The sequence below is a fragment of the Staurois parvus genome, unplaced genomic scaffold, assembly GCF_062004578.1.
Source record: "Staurois parvus isolate SC_StPar_1 unplaced genomic scaffold, SC_StPar_1.0 ptg000449l, whole genome shotgun sequence".
NCBI lineage: Eukaryota > Metazoa > Chordata > Amphibia > Anura > Ranidae > Staurois > Staurois parvus.
Genome location: NW_028318245.1, coordinates 5,938,250 through 5,960,860, shown reverse-complemented (window position 1 = coordinate 5,960,860; position 22,611 = coordinate 5,938,250). Strand labels below are relative to the sequence as shown.

Sequence of the window (22,611 nt, the reverse complement as noted above, 5' to 3'; positions counted from 1 at the left end):
TGACACCAATGATGGGGCACTATCCCTCCCACTGACACAAGTGATGGGCGCTATCCCTCCCTGACACCAGTGATGGAAAACAATTCCTCTCACTGACACCAATGATGGGACACTAGTCTTCCCCCTGACACCAGTGATGGGGCACTATTCCTCCCACTGACACCAATGATGGGGCACTATTCCTCCCACTAACACAAGTGATGGGGCGCTATCCCTCCCTCTGACACCAGTGATGGAAAACAATTCCTCACAACAATGTCCAATGATGAGACACTAGTCTTCCCCCTGACACCAGTGATGGGGCACTATTCCTCCCACTGACACTAGTGATGGGGCACTATTCCTCCAACACCAGTGATGGAAAACAATTCCTTTCACTGACACCGATGATGGGACACTATTCCTCCCACTGACACCAATGATGGGACACTATTCCTCCCACTGCCACCAATGATGGGGCACTATTCCTCCCACTGCCACCAATGATGGGACACTATTCCTCCCCCTGACACCAGTGATGGGGCACTATTCCTCCCACTGACATCAGTGATGGGGCACTATCCCTCCCACTAACACCAGTGATGGAAAACAATTCCTCTCACTGACACCAATGATGGGACACTATTCCTCCCACTGACACTAATGATGGGGCACTATTCCCTGCACTGATACCAATGATGGGACACTATTCCTCCCACTGACACCAATGATGGGGCACTATTCCTCCCACTGACACCAATGATGGGACACTATTCCCCGCAATAACACCAATGATTGGACACTATTCCTCTCACTGATACCCATGATGGGGCACTATTCCTCCCACTGACACCAATGATGGGACACTATTCCTCCCACTGACACCAATGATGGGGCACTATTCCCCGCACTAACACCAATGATGGGACACTATTCCTCTCACTGACACCAATGATGGTGAACTATTCCTCCCTCTGACACCAATGATGGGACATTATTCCTCCCACAGACACCAATGATGGGGCACTATTCCTCCCACTGACACCAATGATGGGGCACTATTCCTCCCACTTACACCAATGATGGGGCACTATTCCTCCCACTGATACCAATGATGGGGCACTATTCCTCCCACTGACACCAATGATGGGGCACTATTCCTCCCACAGACACCAATGATGGGGCACTATTCCTCCCACTGATACCAACGATGGGGCACTATTCCTCCCACTGACACCAATGATGGGGCACTATTCCTCCCACTGACACCAGGAATGGGGCACTATTCCTTCCACTGACACTAATGAAGGGGCACTATTCCTCTCTCTGACACCATCAATGGGGCACTATTCCTCTCTCTCTGACACCATCAATGGGGCATTATTACTCCTACTGACACAAGTGATGGGGCGCTATCCCTCCCTCTGACACCAGTCATAGGGCACTATTCCTCCCCCTGACACCAGTGATGGGGCACTATTCCTCCCACTGACACCAGTGATGGGGCACTATCCCTCCCACTGACACCAACGATGGAAAACAATTCCTCTCACTGACACCAATGATGGAACACTATCCCTCCCACTGACACCAATGATGGGACACTATTCCTCCCACTGATATCAACGATGGAGCACTATTCCTCCCACTGACACCAATGATGGGGCACTATTCTTCCCACTGACACCAATGATGGGGCACTATTCCTCCCACTAATATCAATGGTGGGGCACTATTCCTCGCACTGACACCAATGATGGGGCACTATTCCTTCCACTAATATCAATGGTGGGGCACTATTCCTCCCACTGATACAAACGATGGAAAACTATTCCTATGTAAGCCATGTCTGTGGTAACACAGGTGAACAGCTGGAGGGGTCCAAGGCCCAAAGACACAGGGGGCTGCCCCACTGCAACTGCAGTACACTAGTAGCAATCGGGAAGGTGCTCACCCTCCTTAGCTGGGTCTTCTAGAGAAGCTGCTTTCTATTGATGAGGCATTAATACTCCCACTGACACCAATGATGGAGCACTATTCCTTCCACTGATACAAACGATGGAAAACTATTCCTATGTAAGCCATGTCTGTGGTAACACAGGTGAACAGCTGGAGGGGTCCAAGGCCCAAAGACACAGGGGGCTGCCCCACTGCAACTGCAGTACACTAGTAGCAATCGGGAAGGTGCTCACCCTCATTAGCTGGGTCTTCTAGAGAAGCTGCTTGCTATTGATGAGGCATTAATACTCCCACTGACACCAATGATGGGGCACTATTCCTCCCACTGACACAAGTGATGGGGCGCTATCCCTCCCTGACACCAGTGATGGAAAACAATTCCTCTCACTGACACCAATGATGGGACACTAGTCTTCCCCCTGACACCAGTGATGGGGCACTATTCCTCCCACTGACACTAGTGATGGGGCACTATCCCTCCAACACCAGTGATGGAAAACAATTCCTCTCACTGACACCAATTATGGGACACTATTCCTCCCACTGACACCAATGATGGGACACTATTCCTCCCATTGACACCAATGATGGGGCACTATTCCTCCCACTGACACCAATGATGGGACACTATTTCTCCCACGGACACCAATGATGGGACACTATTTCTCCCACGGACACCAATGATGGGGCACTATTCCCCGCACTAACACCAATGATGGGACACTATTCCTCCCCCTGACACCAGTGATGGGGTACTATTCCTCCCACTGATACCCATGATGGGACACTATTCCTCCCACTGACACCAATGATGGGGCACTATTCCCCGCACTAACACCAATGATGGGACACTATTCCTCTCACTGATACCAATGATGGGGCACTATTCCTCTCACTGACACCAATGATGGTGAACTATTCCTCCCTCTGACACCAATGATGGGGCACTATTCCGTCCACTAATATCAATGGTGGGGCACTATTCCTCCCACTGATACAAATGATGGAAAACTATTCCTATGTAAGCCATGTCTGTGGTAACACAGGTGAACAGCTGGAGGGGTCAAAGGCCCAAAGACACAGGGGGCTGCCCCACTGCAACTGCAGTACACTAGTAGCAATCGGGAAGGTGCTCACCCTCATTAGCTGGGTCTTCTAGAGAAGCTGCTTGCTATTGATGAGGCATTAATACTCCCACTGACACCAATTATGGGGCACTATTCCTCCCACTGACACAAGTGATGGGGCGCTATCCCTCCCTGACACCAGTGATGGAAAACAATTCCTCTCACTGACACCAATGATGGGACACTAGTCTTCCCCCTGACACCAGTGATGGGGCACTATTCCTCCCACTGACACTAGTGATGGGGCACTATCCCTCCAACACCAGTGATGGAAAACAATTCCTCTCACTGACACCAATTATGGGACACTATTCCTCCCACTGACACCAATGATGGGACACTATTCCTCCCATTGACACCAATGATGGGGCACTATTCCTCCCACTAACACCAATGATGGGACACTATTTCTCCCACGGACACCAATGATGGGGCACTATTCTCCGCACTAACACAAATGATGGGACACTATTCCTCCCCGACACCAGTGATGAGGCACTATTCCTCCCACTGATACCCATGATGGGACACTATTCCTCCCACTGACACCAATGATGGGACACTATTCCTCCCACTGACACCAATGATGGGGCACTATTCCCCGCACTAACACCAATGATGGGACACTATTCCTCTCACTGATACCAATGATGGTGAACTATTCCTCCCTCTGACACCATGATGGGACACTATTCCTCTCACTGACACCAATGATGGTGAACTATTCCTCCCTCTGACACCAATGATGGGACACTATTCCTCCCACTGACACCAATGATGGGACACTATTCCCCGCACTAACACCAATGATGGGACACTATTCCTCTCACTGATACCAATGATGGTGAACTATTCCTCCCTCTGACACCATGATGGGACACTATTCCTCTCACTGACACCAATGATGGTGAACTATTCCTCCCTCTGACACCAATGATGGGACACTATTCCTCCCACTGACACCAATGATGGGACACTATTCCCCGCACTAACACCAATGATGGGACACTATTCCTCTCACTGATACCAATGATGGTGAACTATTCCTCCCTCTGACACCAATGATGGGGCACTATTCCTCTCACTGACACCAATGATGGTGAACTATTCCTCCCTCTGACACCAATGATGGGACACTATTCCTCTCACTGATACCAATGATGGGACATTATTCCTCCCACTGACACCAATGATGGGGCACTATTCCTCCAACTAACATCAATGATGGGGCACTATTCCTCCCACTGACACCAGGAATGGGGCACTATTCCTTCCACTGACACTAATGAAGGGGCACTATTCCTCTCTCTGACACCATCAATGGGGCACTATTCCTCTCTCTCTGACACCATCAATGGGGCACTATTACTCCTACTGACACAAGTGATGGGGCGCTATCCCTCCCTCTGACACCAGTCATGGGGCACTATTCCTCCCCCTGACACCAGTGATGGGGCATTATTCCTCCCACTGACACCAGTGATGGGGCACTATCCCTCCCACTGACACCAGTGATGGGGCACTATCCCTCCCACTGACACCAATGATTGGACACTATTCCTCCCACTGACACCAATGATGGGACACTATTCCTCCCACTGACACCAATGATGGGGCACTATTCCTCTCACTGATACCAATGATGGGGCACTATCCCTCCCCGACACCAACAATGGGACACTATTTACTCCTCCTGGGTATTCTTACCTCAGCTTGATTTCCAATCCCCTGGAAGGCAGGGTGTCAATGCCGTACATCCCAGCACTTGAAATCCCGTGGGACCTATCCCTGTGGGCACTAGGCCACCCAGACCTCCCAGGAAGCAGTGGTAGGACATGGTGACATCATCCACGCCTCCCTGAAGTCTCAGAAGATGGGCCTAGGTAACGTTCTCTACAAACATTATTTTTCAATCGCTTTTTTTTTTACACCAATTATATTTCAGACGGGGGATGGGATTAAGGCGGACCTTTCATTTCTATGGTTGAATGCCCTAAAGATCGGTGTCTTCACAGGATATCATTCTTCAACATGGGACCCCTCATGAACCAATGAGCTGTCCCCCTGACAGTTTGAAGGCCAAGTTCTAGGTCACCCTCGTAGGGTTGCCGAAGAGGAACAAGCAGTTGTGATCAGAGGTGTCGGTACACATGAAACCAAAGAAGAATCCAACACCATGGTTCACCAATGAGAGCTTTTATTACAATGGCGCAGCGCGTAGATTCACGCAATGTAAGAAGGAAGGACCTCCTGAAGCCCCACCATTGCTCCCGTCCTTTTTGGAGCAATTTTCCCACAATTCCTGTCTGACTCAGACAAGGGGAGAAAGTACGAGATTTACAGAATCCACTCCCTGATTCCAGAGAGCTCCTCCCATGTGTGGTGGGCGGGTCTTCTTGCTTTAATATGTATCACTCCCTATATCTCTGCTTGTTTCATCACCCACCAGACTTTCTGTACAGGAGACTTGAGAGGGCCAGGAGCATAGAATTCCCTCCTCCATCACAAGGAGGGCCGGGACAAGGGGTGCGCAGGAGGGGCGGCTGCCCTGGGCACTGTGAAATCATGTGAGTTCGGGGGGGAAGGGGAGCTCACAATGAGATAGTGGGGCAGGGAAATTGTGCTGGGGGGGTGGTAGGGGGTAAGACTTGATCTAGGAGGGGAAATTTGGGAAGGTGTATTAGGAGTGGTGATTTGTTTTGGGTGGGGGGGGAAGAGGATTTGTGCTAGGAGGGCAGATTTGGGGGGTTGTGCTAGAAAAGGTGATATGGTGGGGGAGGGGATTTGTGTGGGGAGGGGGGATTTGCAGTGGGGGGGATTAGTGATTGGAGGGGAAATTTTATGGGTAGATTTGTGATAGGAGGGAGGATTTGGGGGGAGACTAGAAAAGATATAGTGGGGGGGGGGGGGGAATTTGTGCTAGGAAAGTAGTTTTTTTTTGGGAGGAGGGGGGATTTGTGCTGGTAGGGATGATTGGAGGGTATTTGTGCTAGGAGGGGAAATTTGGAGGAGGGGGATTTGTGGGGGGGTAGTGATTGGAGGGGAAATTTTAGGGGTAGAGGATTTGTGATTGGAGGGAGGATTTGGGGGGTTGTGCTAGAAAAGGTGATATGGTGATAAGGTGTGTCTTGGTGTTGCTACTGCTCTGTTCATACTCTCGTGACTCTCCTGGAATCTGACTCGGCTTGTGACTAGACCATTCTCTGTGTTTTCCTTTGATCTGACCTTCCGTTGCTGAACCCGGCCCGTGACCTGTGATTCTTGTCCACTGTTCTGTACCGTTTTGTCCTGTTGTTGTCGACCCAGCCTGCCTGACTACGCTATTGTCATTCCTACCAGCTACACGCCATTGGTGGCGGCCATTACCGCAGCTAAGGTGTCGGGGGCCGCGACCTGGTTCCTGGCTGCGTCAAGTCCATCCCCACCATCAGGGGCCCTGGTGAAGGGCAGCCTGGGACTTAGACTCCGCGCCCTGAGGGACTTCGGTCTGTGGGTGGTGGTTGTTGTCAGTCAGTGCGTTACCCTGCCACTAGGCCTGCCTGTCTGTTCCACAGCCCTGCCATGACAGCTGGCCAGGCTGCAGCAGATGCTCTGAAAGCAATAAATGTACTCCAGGCTCGGGAGGAGGAGCAAACAAGAGAAAGGAGCCCCAGACCAAGTGATGAGTCTATATCACTTGAATGACTCACATACAATGCCCCAACGCGTTTCGGACACCAAAATCCCTCCCTTTTCATCTGAGCTGCAAAAAGTATAAATATAAATATGAACGCTATAAACAGGAATGTCCGTGCAGTTACTGAAAAATCACAGAATGAAATAAATTCCGTAATGTGTATTTGCAGCAGTACCGCAGATATACATTTTTTATCATTCATTCGTTCATATTTATATTCATATTTATGTTTATACTCCTTTGTAGTCCTGATGAAGGGGGAGTGGTTTGGCCCCCAATACACGTCGGGTATTTTATATGTGGGACCGGGTACTTTCCTCCCCTTCCTGCCCAGGCCAATTTGCAGCTTTCAGCGCCGTCGCAATTGCGCAGTCATGCGACACTGTACCCGTATTTTTTTTCACACAAATACAGCTTTCTTTTGGTGGTATGTAATGAGCACTAAGGGGTTTTTATTTTTTTGCACTATAAACGAAAATAAAGACTAAAAAAAAAAAAGTTTTTCTTTGTTTCTATTATATTTTTTCCTTCACTGATGTGCACTGATGAGGCGGTACTGATGGGCACTGATAGGCAGCAATTATGGGCATGGATGAAGCAGCATTAACATGCTGCACTGATAGGTGGCAATGATGGGCACTGATAGGCAGCACTGACTGGCAGAACTGACTGACACAGATTGGCAGCACTGACAAGTGGCAATGATGGGCATTGATGGACACTAATAGGCAGCACTAAAGGGCTCTGACTGGCACAGATTGGTAGCACTGATGGGCAGAGATTGGTAGCACTGTTGTGTACCGATGGGCAGCACTGATGGCCACTGACTGACACAAATTGGCAGCAATGATGGGCACAGATTGGCAGCACGGATGGACACTAATAGGCAGCACTGAAGGGCACAGATTGGTAGCACTGATGGGAAGCACTGTTGGGCAGCACTGATGGGTGGCAATGATGGGCACTGATAGGCAGCACTGACTGGCAGAACTGACTGACACAGATTGGCAGCACTGACAAGTGGCAATGATGGGCATTGATGGACACTAATAGGCAGCACTAAAGGGCTCTGACTGGCACAGATTGGTAGCACTGATGGGCAGAGATTGGTAGCACTGTTGTGCACCGATGGGCAGCACTGATAGGCATCACTGATGGCCACTGACTGGCACAAATTGGCAGCAATGATGGGCACAGATTGGCAGCACTGATGGACACTAATAGGCAGCACTGAAGGGCACAGATTGGTAGCACTGATGGGAAGCACTCTTGGGCAGCACTGATGGGCATGGATGAAGCGGCATTAACAGGCTGCACTGATGGGCACTGATAGGTGGCCATAATGGACACTGATAGGCAGCACTGAAGGGCACTGATTGGCAGAACTGACTGGCACAAATCGGTGGCAATGATGGACACTGATAGGCAGCACGCTTGGGCACTGATGGGCAGCACTGACTGACACAGATTGGGAGCACTGATGGTCACAGATTGGCAGCACTGTTGGGCACTGATGGGAAGCACTGTTGGGAACTGATGGGTAGCACTGTTGGGAACTGATGGGAAGCACTGTTGGGAACTGATGGGAAGCACCGTTGGGAACTGATGGGAAGCACTGTTGGGCACTTTTGTGGCTACATCGATAATCAGTGCCCTGATCATCAGTGTAGACGAATCCTTTCACAGTTGCCGATTATCGGCAGTACTGTCCTCACGCTGTGACAATGTGAGGAAAGTACTGCCGATGACCAGCTAGTGTATTTCCATGATGATCAGCTGTGATTAGACACAGCTGATCATGTGGTAAATGGCTGCTGTGATTGGCCCTTTACCGTGTCATGTGATCAGCTGTGTCCAAAGGACACAACAACCACAGACAGCGCCGAGTGTGCTCCGCTGGGGGACATGTTCTTGGAGGACGTCATATGACACCCTTTCCAGAACTGGACGACCACGCCGTAGCCATCATTCAACTATAGCGCAGTCAAGTGATTGAAACTCTTGTACCATGTGGTCTGGTGCTCCCTTCATTGGTTTCTGGAACCCCAATCATATGTGTAAGGCCAGGCTCCACCAGTTCCGTCACTTGGTGAGTCAATCCTTGTTGGGTGCAGCTTCCACCGGCCTCATCTTCCCCGATACTCAGGAGCATTCAAAGGAGAGATGGAAGTGCACATCGCGTCATACGATGGAGCCAATGATGGGCGAAACGCGTTAGAGGCCGTGGTTCAGGAGGTGAAGCCTTCCTGCCACAATTGGGCGGCTCTCGGTGTGCACTTCCAGCTATCCCTTGTAGGCTTCATTCATGTTCATGCTTTAAATAACCTTCTGAGAAGAGACAAGGTCGCATTTGTTCAGACCAATGTGGTCATAGTAGGTTAATTATGTCCCTCAACCCCCACTTATTGGGCTTCCAGGCTAGAACCCATGTGGTCATAGTAGGTCAATGATGTCATAAGCATCGTCGAGCCTTTGTCATGGGGAATCCCTCACCCTCTGCTCACTGGAGCAATTGTGACAACTAGCTTTCAGGCTAGAGCCCATGTGGTCATAGTAGGTCAATGTCCCTCAACCCACGCTTATTGGGCTTCCAGGCTCGAATCCATGTGGTCATAATAGGTCAATGATGTCATAAGCGTCGTCAAACCTTTGTCATGGGGAATCCCTCGCCCCCTGCTCACTGGAGCAATTGTGACAACTGGCTTCCAGGTTTGAACCTATGTGGTCATAATAGTTTAATGATGCCATGAGTATCGTCATCACTTTGTCATGGAGAATCCCTCCCCTACTTATTGGAGCAAGAATGACAACTGGCTTCCAGGTTCGAACCCATGTGGTCATAATAGGTTATTGATGTCATGAGCATCGTTGACCCTTTCTAATAGGGAATCCCTCACCCTTCACTCACTGGAGCAAGAATGACAACTGGTTCCCAAGCCCAGACCCATTTAGTCGTCTTAGGTTAATGTCATGAGCATCGTCACCCCTTTGTCATGGGGAATCCCTTCCCCCACTTATTGGAGCAAGAATGACAACTGGCTTCCAGGTTTGGACGCATGTGGTCATAACAGGTCAATGATGTCATGAGCATTATCAAACCTATGTAATGGGGAATCCCTCACCCCCTACTCACCTGAGAAATTGTGACAACTGGCTTCCAGGTTTGAACCTATGTGGTCATAATAGGTTAATGATGTCATGAGCATCGTCATCCCTTTGTAGTGGGGAATCGCTCACTGGAACAAGAATGGCAACTGGCTTCCAACCAAGTTTCAGACCCATGTAGTCATATTAGGTCAATGACATCATGAGCATCGTCGACCCTTTGTAATGGGGAATCCCCCCCCCCCCCCGCCTTATTGCAGCAAGAATGACAACTGGCTTCCAGGTTTGGACCCGAACATGGTCCATACAAAGGCAAGCTCATCCCTACTACTTTACCCATTGGAAGGCAATCTTCTTTCATGTTAGCTGCTTCCCCACAGCCAATGGTGACGTTCCCTTCACAACAGGAATGGGCTGAACTGCTAGGACACCCAGCAGCCTCTACAATAGAGATGACCTCAAAGCTCCTCCATCCGTTCTTCTAGACTGGAGACTTCCCGGGAGGGTCAGAGTCAACATGATACTCAACCTTCCCAACCCCTCATGATACCATACTGATCCGAGTTATCTTTACATGCGCAAGGACGCCCTTTCCAATCTCCGGACCCACAGCAGCCACGTGGCCTGCTTTGGCTTCAGTAACGCCACTGAACCTCACCTCATCAGATTTCCCACCAAAGTTGAACCTTCGTTCTGTGGACAGAACTATTCAGCTTTTGAAAGGCCTCTAGAACTTTTACAGTGGTTTCTTTGGTGGACAACTAGCGTCTCTCTCCGCGCAAAGCGTTTACAGCAATTTGCGCAGGAATAAGGCCTTTCGCCAGTGTGGACTCTTACATGATTGTCACGGTTGGCTTTGGTGGAGAAGGACTTCCAACACTCAGGACAAGGAAAGGGCTTCACTCCAGTGTGGACCAAATGGTGCCTTTTGAGGTGCATTCGGAGGGTGAAAGACTTTCCGCACTCAGAACATGAATAGGGCTTTTCCCCCGTGTGCGTTCTCTGGTGTCGCGTGAGCTGCTGTCTTTTTCTAAAGGTTTTGTTGCACTCTGAACAGGAGAAGGGCTCGGAGTGGACCTTCTGGTGAGCAGTGAGTTCTGATTTGAGGCCGAAACACTCTTCGCACTCAGAACACTTGAAGTTCTTCTCGCCGGCGTGAAGTCTCTTGTGTGCTACCAGGCCACAGTTCGTTAGGTACAAATTTTCGCACTCCGGGCAAGAATAGATCTTCTTGCCAGCATGGCCCATCAGATGTATGCGGAGAACTTTCTTCCTTTTAAAACCTTTCCCGCACTCTGAACACGGGAAGGGAAACTCGGCAGCATGGTTTCCTGTATCCAAAATATTATAGGAATATTCCTCGGTAATGGAAGGATCTGGAGATTCACCTCCACTGTGGCAGCTTTCCTGGACATCAGGTTTATCGTTGGATTCCTCATAAATAAAAGAATCTGCTGAGCTCTCCAGATCATCAAGTCTGTGATGTATATATTGGGTGCCAAGGCCTTCTGCAGAATAACATGCCAGGCCACCATCTTCGTTATAATCTGAAGGTAAAATAAGATGTCCTTCTGAAATATTCCAGCCATCGTGTCCGCCTGTTGAAAATACTTGTTTTTTATTCATATTAACAGCTTGTTCATTGTTTATATTTTGCAGAAACGAGTTGTGTATGTCGATCTAGTGGTCACCTGTTACTCTACTGTTACTATGACCTCTGATGTAGAAGTAGGTACAAATATTTAGTGAGGAATGGAGATGGACCTTCCATATGGTGTCCAGTATCTCCTCCTCATTTGTTGGGAACATGACGTTATATTGAGGAATGGAGATGGACCTTTCATATGGTGTACAGTATCTCCTCCTCATTTGTTGGGAACATGACGTAATATTGAGGAATGGAGATGGACCTTTCATATGGTGTCCAATATCTCCTCATTTGTTGGGAACATGACGTTATATTGAGGAATGGAGATGGACCTTTCATATGGTGTCCAGTATCTCCTCATTTGTTGGGAACATGACTTTATATTGAGGAATGGAGATGGACCTTCCATATGGTGTCCAGTATCTCCTCCTCATATGTTGGGAACATGACATTATACTGAGGAATGGAGATGGACCTTCCATATGGTGTCCAGTATCTCCTCCTCATATGTTGGGAACATGACATTATACTGAGGAATGGAGATGGACCTTTCATATGGTGTCCAGTATCTCATTTGTTGGGAACGTGACGTTATATTGAGGAATGGAGATGGACCTTTTATATGGTGTACAGTATCTCCTCCTCATTTGTTGGGCACATTAGGTGGTAGGATAGGTACATCCATGATCTTATAGATAATAGTGGAGACATTCTCTATGTTGATAAAACAATCATTTTTCTATTTAAAAAAAACCCCCAAAACTAGCAATCAAGAAGTCCTTTCCTGGTCCTCCTACAATAGATCACACATGAAATTATCATCACTACTTTACCGGTCTACCATTTATGATTGAACCTCACCTTACTGTATGATGAGAAGATCTGCTCTCCATGAAGTGCTGCATTCTGTGCATACAATACTTACCTGTGCTGATATAGAGAGAAGATTCCTCTTTGGTAGTTGTCACCATCATTTCAGGTTCCTTCATAGACGGCAGATTTCTCCTCACACATATGTCTTCTTCGTCTTTAACCTCGGTTTTCACCTCTTTCCCCTAAAATCACAAAATGATTCAGAGAACCAATAATCTACATAAAATAACATCGAAGAACATAAACACAGTTAAGTGAAGCTTGAGATAAACATAGTCCCACCTACCTGATGATAGTGAGGGATGGTGGGATCTTCCTGTGTGGAATCCTGAGAATACAGAGGACGGGGACATCTCTCCGGTGGGTTCCCGTTACTGGATCCATCTACCTGATGATGGTGAGAGATGGTGTGACCTTCCTGTGTGGAATCCCAGGAATACAGAGGACGGGGACATCTCTCTAGTGGGTTCCCATTACTGGATCCATCTACCTGCTGATGGTGAGGGATGGTGTAACCTTCCTGTGTGGAATCCCAGGAATACAGAGGATGGAGACATCGCTCCGCTGGGTTCCTGTTACTGGATCCATCTACCTGATGATGGTGAGGGATGGTGGGAGCTTCCTGTGTGGAATCCCGGGAATACAGAGGACGGGGACATCTCTCTGGTGGGTTCCCATTACTGGATCCATCTACCTTGATGATGGTGAGGGGTGGTGTGATCTTCCTGTGTGGAGTCCCAGGAATACAGAGGACAAGGACATCTCTCTGGTGGGTTCCCATTACTGGATCCACCTACCTGATGATGGTGAGGGATGGTGTGACCTTCCTGTGTGGAATCCCGGGAATACAAAGGACGGGGACATCTCTCTGGTGGGTTGCCATTACTGGATCCATCTGTAGGAAACACACACACTGACTGAATCCATTGTGTTTATTCGATATAGAAGGGTTCTAGGTGGTGCTGGTTCTGCGGTGGACAATCTAGGAGGGGCCCCCAAAGCAAACAATGGACATTGGCTCTGCATAGACGCCTAAGGCTCAGTGCTCCGCCCTACGAGTTGCGTCAGAATGACTTCTCGGGAAAGGTTAGTGATCTGTTCATTCCTTAGTTCGTTGGGAGAATTATCACTATTTATTAAAGGGGAACTCTACCCATAAAAACTGGATTCTGCGCGGGACAATCTAGGAGGGGCCCCCAAAGCAAACAATAGTCACAATGCTGGGTGCCGCCCACTTCTAGTATATCAACGGGCAATTTAAAAGTAGACTAAAAGGGCTCACCTGAAATGGGTCCAATGGGAGACAGAGAACATCGGCTCTGCATAGACACCTGAGGCTCAGTGCTCCTCCCTATGCGTTGCGTAAGAATGACTTCCCCTGATGCTGATTACTCTGGAAAGGTTAGTGATCTGTTCTGGGAGGGGCCCCCGAAGCAGACAATGGTTACAATGCTGGGTGCCGCCAACTTCTGGTATATCAACGGGCAATTTGCAAGTAGACCAACACAGACTGTAAGAGGTCACCTAACAAGGGTCCAATGGGAGAGAGAACATCGACTCTGCGTAGATACCTGAAGCTCAACGCTCCTCCCTACGTGTTGCGTCAGAATTACTTGATGCTTATTACTGCGGAAAGATTAGTAATCTATTCTGGTAGGGGCCCCCAAAGCAAACAATGGTCACAATGCTGGGTGCCGCCCACTTCTGGTATATCAACGGCCAATTTCCAAGTAGAACAACATGGACTGTAAGAGGTCACCTAACACGGGTCCAATGGGATACAGAACATCAGCTCTGCATAGACACCTGAAGCTCAGTGCTCCAACCTACGCGTTGCGTCAGAATGACTTCTCGGGAAAGGTTAGTGATCTGTTCATTCCTTAGTTCGCTGGAAGAATTATCATCACTATTTATTGAAGCGGAACACTACCCATAAAAACTGGCTCAGTGCTCCTCCCTACGAGTTGTGTCAGAATGACTTCCCCGATGCTGATTACTCTGGAAAGGTTAGTGATCTGCCCTGGGAGGGGCCCCCAAAGCAGACAATGGACACAATGCTGGGTGCCGCCCACTTCTGGTTTCTCAACGGGCAATTTAAAGGTAGACCAAGACAGACTGTAAGAGGTCACCTAACACGGGTCCAATGGGAGACAGAGAACATCAGCTCTGCGTAGATATCTAAAGCTCAGTGCTCCTCCCTACGCATTACGTCAGAATTACTTTTCAGGAAAGGTTAGTGATCTGTTCTGGGAGGGGCCCCCAAAACAGACAATGGACACAATACTGGATGCCGCCCACTTCTGGTATATCAACGGGCAATTTACAAGTAGACCAACACGTACTGTAAGAGGTCACCTAACACGGGTCCAATGGGAGACAGAGAACATGGACTCTGCATAGACACCTGAAGCTCAGTGCTCCTCCCTACGCGTTGCGTCAGATTGACTTTTCAGGAAAGATTAGTGATCTGTTCTGGGAGGGGCCCCTGAAGCAAACAATGGACACAATGCTGGGTGCCACCCACTTCTGGTATATCAACTGGCAATTTACAAGTAGACCATCACGGACTGTAAGAGGTCACCTAACACGGGTCCAAGACTAGAACAAGACTGGGAGGCACTGAGCCAAAATAATAAACCGCGACCTAATGTCAGCGCGTATATCTCCAGTGTTTATATCTCACCTGGTCTGACCTCTGGATGGATCTCCTCAAACTTGCACAACCGATCGTCCCCCACACATCCCTCCTCTTCTACCTTGTGACCTTCCATGGGGGGATACGAAGGACGGGGAACCTGACACACACAATGATACAGTCACCATCCAGACACATCCCTTGTCTGTTACTGGAGAATGTCCCAGAATTCTCGGCACCGCTCACCTCTCCTGTCAGCAAATCAATGATCTTCCGGGTGACTTCTAGAATCTTCTTCTCATCGTTTCTCTCTTCGATCAGTAGGAAATGTAGAGGAACCGTAATGGGATTCTGTCCATCTACCGACGTCTTTTTTGCAACTATGTTATCCTGTAAAGAGACAATAAAAATGATTACATACAATGGAAACAGGAAATCTGTACCGCCCCGTGCAACTAGCTATCTAATACCATAAGCACTGCCGAGCAATCAGTGGTGGAAAATTAGAAATGCAATGCTAAGTAATCAGCGGTGGAAAATTAAAACTGCAATGCTTAGTAATCAGCGGTGGAAAAACAGAAATGTAATGCTGAGTAATCAGCGGTGGAAAATAAAAAATGCAATGCTGTGTAATCTGAGGTGGAAAATGAAAAATGCAATGCTGAGTAATCAGGGGTGGAAAATGAAAAATGCAATGCTGAGTAATCAGCGGTGGAAAATTAAAAATGCAATGCTGAGTAATCAGCGGTGGAAAATTAAAAATGCAATGCAGAGTAATCAGTGATGGAAAATGAAAAATGCAATGCCGAGTAATCAGCGGTGGAAAATTAAAAATGCAATGCTGAGTAATCAGCGGTGTAAAAATAGAAATGCAATGCCGAGTAATCAGCGGTGGAAAATGAAAAATACAATGCTGAGTAATGAATGGTGTAAAAATTAAAATGCAATGCTGAGTAATCAGCGGTGGAAAATTAAAACTGCAATGCCGAGTAATCAATGGTGGAAAATTAAAAATGCAATCCTGAGTAATCAGCGGTGGAAAAATAGAAAGGCAATACTGAGTAATCAGCGGTGGAAAAATTAAAATGCAATGCTGAGTAATTAGTGGTGGAAAATTAAAAATGCAATGCTGAGTAATCAGCGGTGGAAAATTAGAAATACAATGCTGAGCAATCAGAGGTGGAAAATTAAAAATGCAATCCTGAGTAATCAGAGGTGGAAAAATAGAACTGCAATGCTGAGTAATCAGCGGTGGAAAATAAAAAATGCAACTGTAATACTGTACATCCAGCTGTAACCTCATTGCAATGGGCCGATCCAGCTGTGGTAATGCCGTGCAGTAAGCCAGACCCCAGGACATCTGTCTCTGCATTGACACCTCAGCGCTCTTTCCTACGCGTTTCGCCAGAATGATTTTTCCATTGCTGATTACTCGGCAATGCCTATGATTTTTTTTTTTAATTGATACGTGAGCTGTTGGTGTGGGCGGAGTCGTTGTTTCATTCTAACCTATCATCAGTGTCTCCGTTCTGCACGCCCCCCCCCCCCCCCCTGAGCGCAGAAATCGACTTTTCATTTTCTCAGGCATGAATCGGCTAGAAAAAAAAAAAGGATTTTTTCCCAGAATCCTCCTCACCTCCCCGGTCAGCAGGTAGATGATCTCCAGGGTGAGCCGTAATATCCTCTCCGTCAGGGCGCTGCAGTTTGCCTCCATCGCTCCCAACTCTCTTCCGTTCATTTCCTGCAACAATAGCGCCCACCCCCCCTCCCCACTAATCAGTGTTATGGGGAAGGACTGCCTCTGCTGGATGTCTCCATGCTTGGGCTACAAGAAAATGGCCACCACCAGAGGGCCATTCATGGCTGACAGGAAGAGGGAGGAGCTAAGTGCCTTCCAGTACCTCCCCCAACGTTTGTACATAATAGAGGGGGAGAGGAATACTAAATATTTTGCACCATCCATCCATCTGTCCATCCATCCATCCTTCCCTCCATCCATCTGTCCATCCATCCATTGATCCTTCCATCCGTCCGTCCATCCATCCTTCTATCTGTATGGCCTCCCAACCATCCATCCACCCTTCTGTCCATCCATCCCATCAAACAATCCATTCATCCATCCTTCTATTCATCAAATAATCCATCCTTCCAATCCAACAATCTGATGGCCTCCCATCCATCCATCCATCCATCCATCCATCTACCTTTCCAATCTATCCATCCATCCAATCCAACTATCTAATGGCCTCCCAACCAACCATCCATCCTTCTACTTTTCTTTCCAATTCATCCATCCATTCATTCATTCATCCATCCTTCTATCCAATGATCCACCCACCCCCTGATCGATCCATCCATCCATCCTTCTGTCCAAAACAGTATATCCATCCTTCTATTCATCAACTTATCCAACCATCCATTCATCTATACACCCACCCATCCCATCCATTCATCTATGCACCCATCCATTCATCTATACACCCACCCATCCCATCCATTCATCTATACACCCACCCATCCCATCCATCCATCTATACACCCACCCATCCCATCCATTCATCTATACACCCACCCATCCCATCCATCCATCTATACACCCACCCATCCATCCATCTATACACCCACCCATCCCATCCATTCATCTATACACCCACCCATCCCATCCATCCATCTATACACCCACCCATCCATTCATCTATACACCCACCCATCCCATCCATCCATCTATACACCCACCCATCCCATCCATTCATCTATACACCCACCCATCCCATCCATTCATCTATACACCCACCCATCCCATCCATCCATCTATACACCCACCCATCCCATCCATTCATCTATACACCCACCCATCCCATCCATCCATCTATACACCCACCCATCCCATCCATTCATCTATACACCCACCCATCCCATCCATCCATCTATACACCCACCCATCCCATCCATTCATCTATACACCCACCCATCTCATCCAACCATCCATTCATCTATACACCCACCCATCCCATCCATTCATCTATACACCCACCCATCCCATCCATTCATCTATACACCCACCCATCCCATCCAACCATCCATTCATCTATACACCCACCCATCCCATCCAACCATCCATTCATCTATACACCCACCCATCCCAGCCATTCATCTATACACCCACCCATCAAATCAAACCATCCATTCATCTATACCCCCATCCATTCCATCCAACCAATCCATTCATCTATACACCCATCCCATCCATCCATACACCCACCCATCCCATCCATCCATCTATACACCCACCCATCCCATCCAACCATCCATTCATCTATACACCCACCCATCCCATCCATCCATCCATTTGTCTATACACTCACCCATCCCATCCATCCATCCATCCATCCATCTATACACCCACCCATTCTATCCATCCATCCATTCATCTATACACCCATCCCATCCATCCATTCATCTATACACCCACCCATCCCATCCATTCATCTATACACTCACCCATCCCATCCATCCATTCATCTATACACCCACCCATCCCATCCAATCATCTATACAACCATCCATTCATGTATACACCCACCCATCCCATCCATCCATCTATACACTCACCCATCCCATCCAACCATCCATTCATCTATACACCCACCCATCCCATCTATCCATCCATCTATACACCCACCCATCCCATCCCTTCATCTATACACCCACCCATCCTATCCATTCATCTATACACTCACCCATGCCATCCATTCATCTATACACTCACCCATCCCATCCTTCCATTCATCTACAGTATACACCCACCCATCCCATCCATTCATTTATACACCCACCCATCCCATCCATTGATCTATACACCCACCCATCCATTCATCTATACACCAACCCATCCCATCCATCCATCCATGCATCTATACACCCACCCATCCCATCCATCTATACACCCACCCATCCCATCTATTCATCTATACACCCACCCATCCCATCCATTCATCTATACCCCCATCCATTCCATCCAACCATCCATTCATCTATACACCCACCCATCCCATCCATCCATCCATCCATCCATTCGTCTATACACTCACCCATCCATCCATTTATCTATACACCCTCCCATCCATTCATCTATACACCCACCCATTCTATCCGTCCATCCATTCATCTATAAACCCACCCATCCATCCATTCATCTATACACCCACCCATCCATCCATTCATCTATACACTCATCCATCCATTCATCTATACACCCACCCATTCCATCCAATCATCTATACACCCACCCTTCCCAGCCATCCATTCATCTATACACCCACCTATCCCATCCAACCATCCATTCATCTATACACCCACCTATCCCATCCAACCATCCATTCATCTATACACCCATCCCATCCATCCATTCATCTATACACCCACCCATCCCATCCATTCATCTATACACTCACCCATCCCATCCATCCATTCATCTATACACCCACCCATCCATCCATTCATCTATACACCCACCCATCCCATCCAATCATCTATACACCCACCCATCCCATCCATCCATTCATCTATACACTCACCCATCCCATCCATTCATCTATACCCCCATCCATTCCATCCAACCAATCCATTCATCTATACACCCACCCATCCCATCCATCCATCCATCCATTCGTCTATACACTCACCCATCCCATCCAACCATCCATTCATCTATACACCCACCCATCCCATCCATCCATCCATTCGTCTATACACTCACCCATCCATCCATTTATCTATACACTCACCCATCCATCCATTCATCTATACACCCACCCATTCTATTCTTCCATCCATTCATCGATACACCCACCCATCCCCATCCATTCATCTATACCCCCATCCATTCCATCCAACCAATCCATTCATCTATACACCCATCCCATCCATCCATACACCCACCCATCCCATCCATCCATCTATACACCCACCCATCCCATCCAACCATCCATCCATCTATACACCCACCCATCCCATCCAACCATCCATTCATCTATACACCCACCCATCCCATCCATCCATCCATTCATCTATACACTCACCCATCCCATCCATCCATCCATTTATCTATACACCCACCCATCCATCCATCTATACACCCACCCATTCTATCCGTCCATCCATTCATCTATACACCCATCCCATCCATCCATTCATCTATACACCCACCCATCCCATCATCTATACATCCATCCATTCATGTATACACCCACCCATCCCATCCAACCGACCATTCATCTATACACCCACCCATCCCATCCATCCATCTATACACTCACCCATCCCATCCATTCATCTATACACCCACCCATCCCATCCATCCATCCATTCATCTATACACCCACCCATCCCATCCATTCATCTATACACTCACCCATCCCATCCATCCATTCATCTATACACCCACCCATCCATCCATTCATCTATACACCCACCCATCCCATCCAACCATCCATTCATCTATACACTCACCCATCCCATCCATTCATCTATACCCCCATCCATTCCATCCAACCAATCCATTCATCTATACACCCACCCATCCCATCCATCCATCCATTCGTCTATACACTCACCCATCCCATCCAACCATCCATTCGTCTATACACTCACCCATCCATCCATTTATCTATACACTCACCCATCCATCCATTCATCTATACACCCACCCATTCTATTCTTCCATCCATTCATCTATACACCCACCCATCCCATCCATTCATCTATACACCCACCCATCCCATCCATTCATCTATACCCCCATCCATTCCATCCAACCAATCCATTCATCTATACACCCATCCCATCCATCCATACACCCACCCATCCCATCCATCCATCTATACACCCACCCATCCCATCCAACCATCCATCCATCTATACACCCACCCATCCCATCCAACCATCCATTCATCTATACACCCACCCATCCCATCCATCCATCCATTCATCTATACACTCACCCATCCCATCCATCCATCCATTTATCTATACACCCACCCATCCATCCATCTATACACCCACCCATTCTATCCGTCCATCCATTCATCTATACACCCATCCCATCCATCCATTCATCTATACACCCACCCATCCCATCATCTATACATCCATCCATTCATGTATACACCCACCCATCCCATCCAACCGACCATTCATCTATACACCCACCCATCCCATCCATCCATCTATACACTCACCCATCCCATCCATTCATCTATACACCCACCCATCCCATCCATCCGACCATTCATCTATACACACACCCATCCCATCCCTTCATCTATACACCCACCCATCCTATCCATTCATCTATACACTCACCCATCCCATCCATTCATCTATACACTCACCCATCCCATCCATCCATTCATCTACAGTATACACCCACCCATCCCATCCATCTATACACCCAGCCATCCATCCATTCATCTATACATCCACCCATCCATCCATCTATACACCCACCCATCCCATCCAACCATCCATTCATCTATACACCCACCCATCCCATTTATTCATCTATACACCCACCCATCCCATCCATTCATCTATACCCCCATCCATTCCATCCAACCATCCATTCATCTATACACCCACCCATCCCATCCATCCATCCATTCGTCTATACACTCACCCATCCATCCATTTATCTATACACCCACCCATCCATTCATCTATACACCCACCCATTCTATCCGTCCATCCATTCATCTATACACCCACCCATCCATACATTCATCTATACACCCACCCATCCATCCATTCATCTATACACCCACCCATCCCATCCATTCATCTATACACTCATCCATCCATTCATCTATACACCCACCCATTCCATCCAATCATCTATACACCCACCCAGCCCATCCATCCATTCATCTATACACCCACCTATCCCATCCAACCATCCATTCATCTATACACCCACCCATCCCATCCATCCATTCATCTATACACCCACCCATCCCATCCATTCATCTATACACTCACCCATCCCATCCATCCATTCATCTATACACCCACCCATCCCATCCAATCATCTATACACCCACCCATCCCATCCATCCATTCATCTATACACCCACCCATCCCATCCAACCATCCATTCACCTATATACTCACCCATCCCATCCATTCATCTATACACCCACCCATCCCATCCAACCATCCATCCATTCATCTATACCCTCATCCATTCATCTATACACCCACCCATCCATCCATTCATCTATACACCCACCCATCCATCCATTCATCTATACACCCACCCATCCCATCCATTCATCTATACACCAACCCATCAATCCATCCATTTATACACCCACCCATCCATCCATTCATCTATACACTCACCCATCCCATCCATCCATCTATACACCCACCCATCCCATCCAAACATCCATTCATCTATACATCCACCCATCCATCCATCTATACACCCACCCATCCCATCCAACCATCCATTCATCTATACACCCACCCATCCCATCTATTCATCTATACACCCACCCATCCATCCATTCATCTATACCCCCATCCATTCCATCCAACCATCCATTCATCT

The 22,611-nt window shown here is 48.0% G+C and overlaps 2 protein-coding genes across 2 annotated transcripts in view; both read right to left on the bottom strand.

Annotated features, from left to right (window-relative positions):
• LOC149453462 (uncharacterized) overlaps positions 1-22,611 on the bottom strand; it is a 72,187-nt gene that overhangs the window by 29,369 nt on the left and 20,207 nt on the right. The window lies entirely within an intron of this gene.
• On the bottom strand, positions 5,246-16,765 carry LOC149453464 (uncharacterized). Its single transcript, XM_089688603.1, has 7 exons — positions 16,639-16,765; positions 15,249-15,392; positions 15,051-15,162; positions 13,062-13,262; positions 12,654-12,955; positions 12,420-12,549; positions 5,246-11,444 (listed from the first exon to the last, which is right to left on the bottom strand). Exons 1-7 carry the CDS (start codon positions 16,738-16,740, stop codon positions 10,552-10,554), a joined length of 1,884 nt encoding a protein of 627 aa, XP_089544729.1. The 5' UTR covers positions 16,741-16,765; the 3' UTR covers positions 5,246-10,551.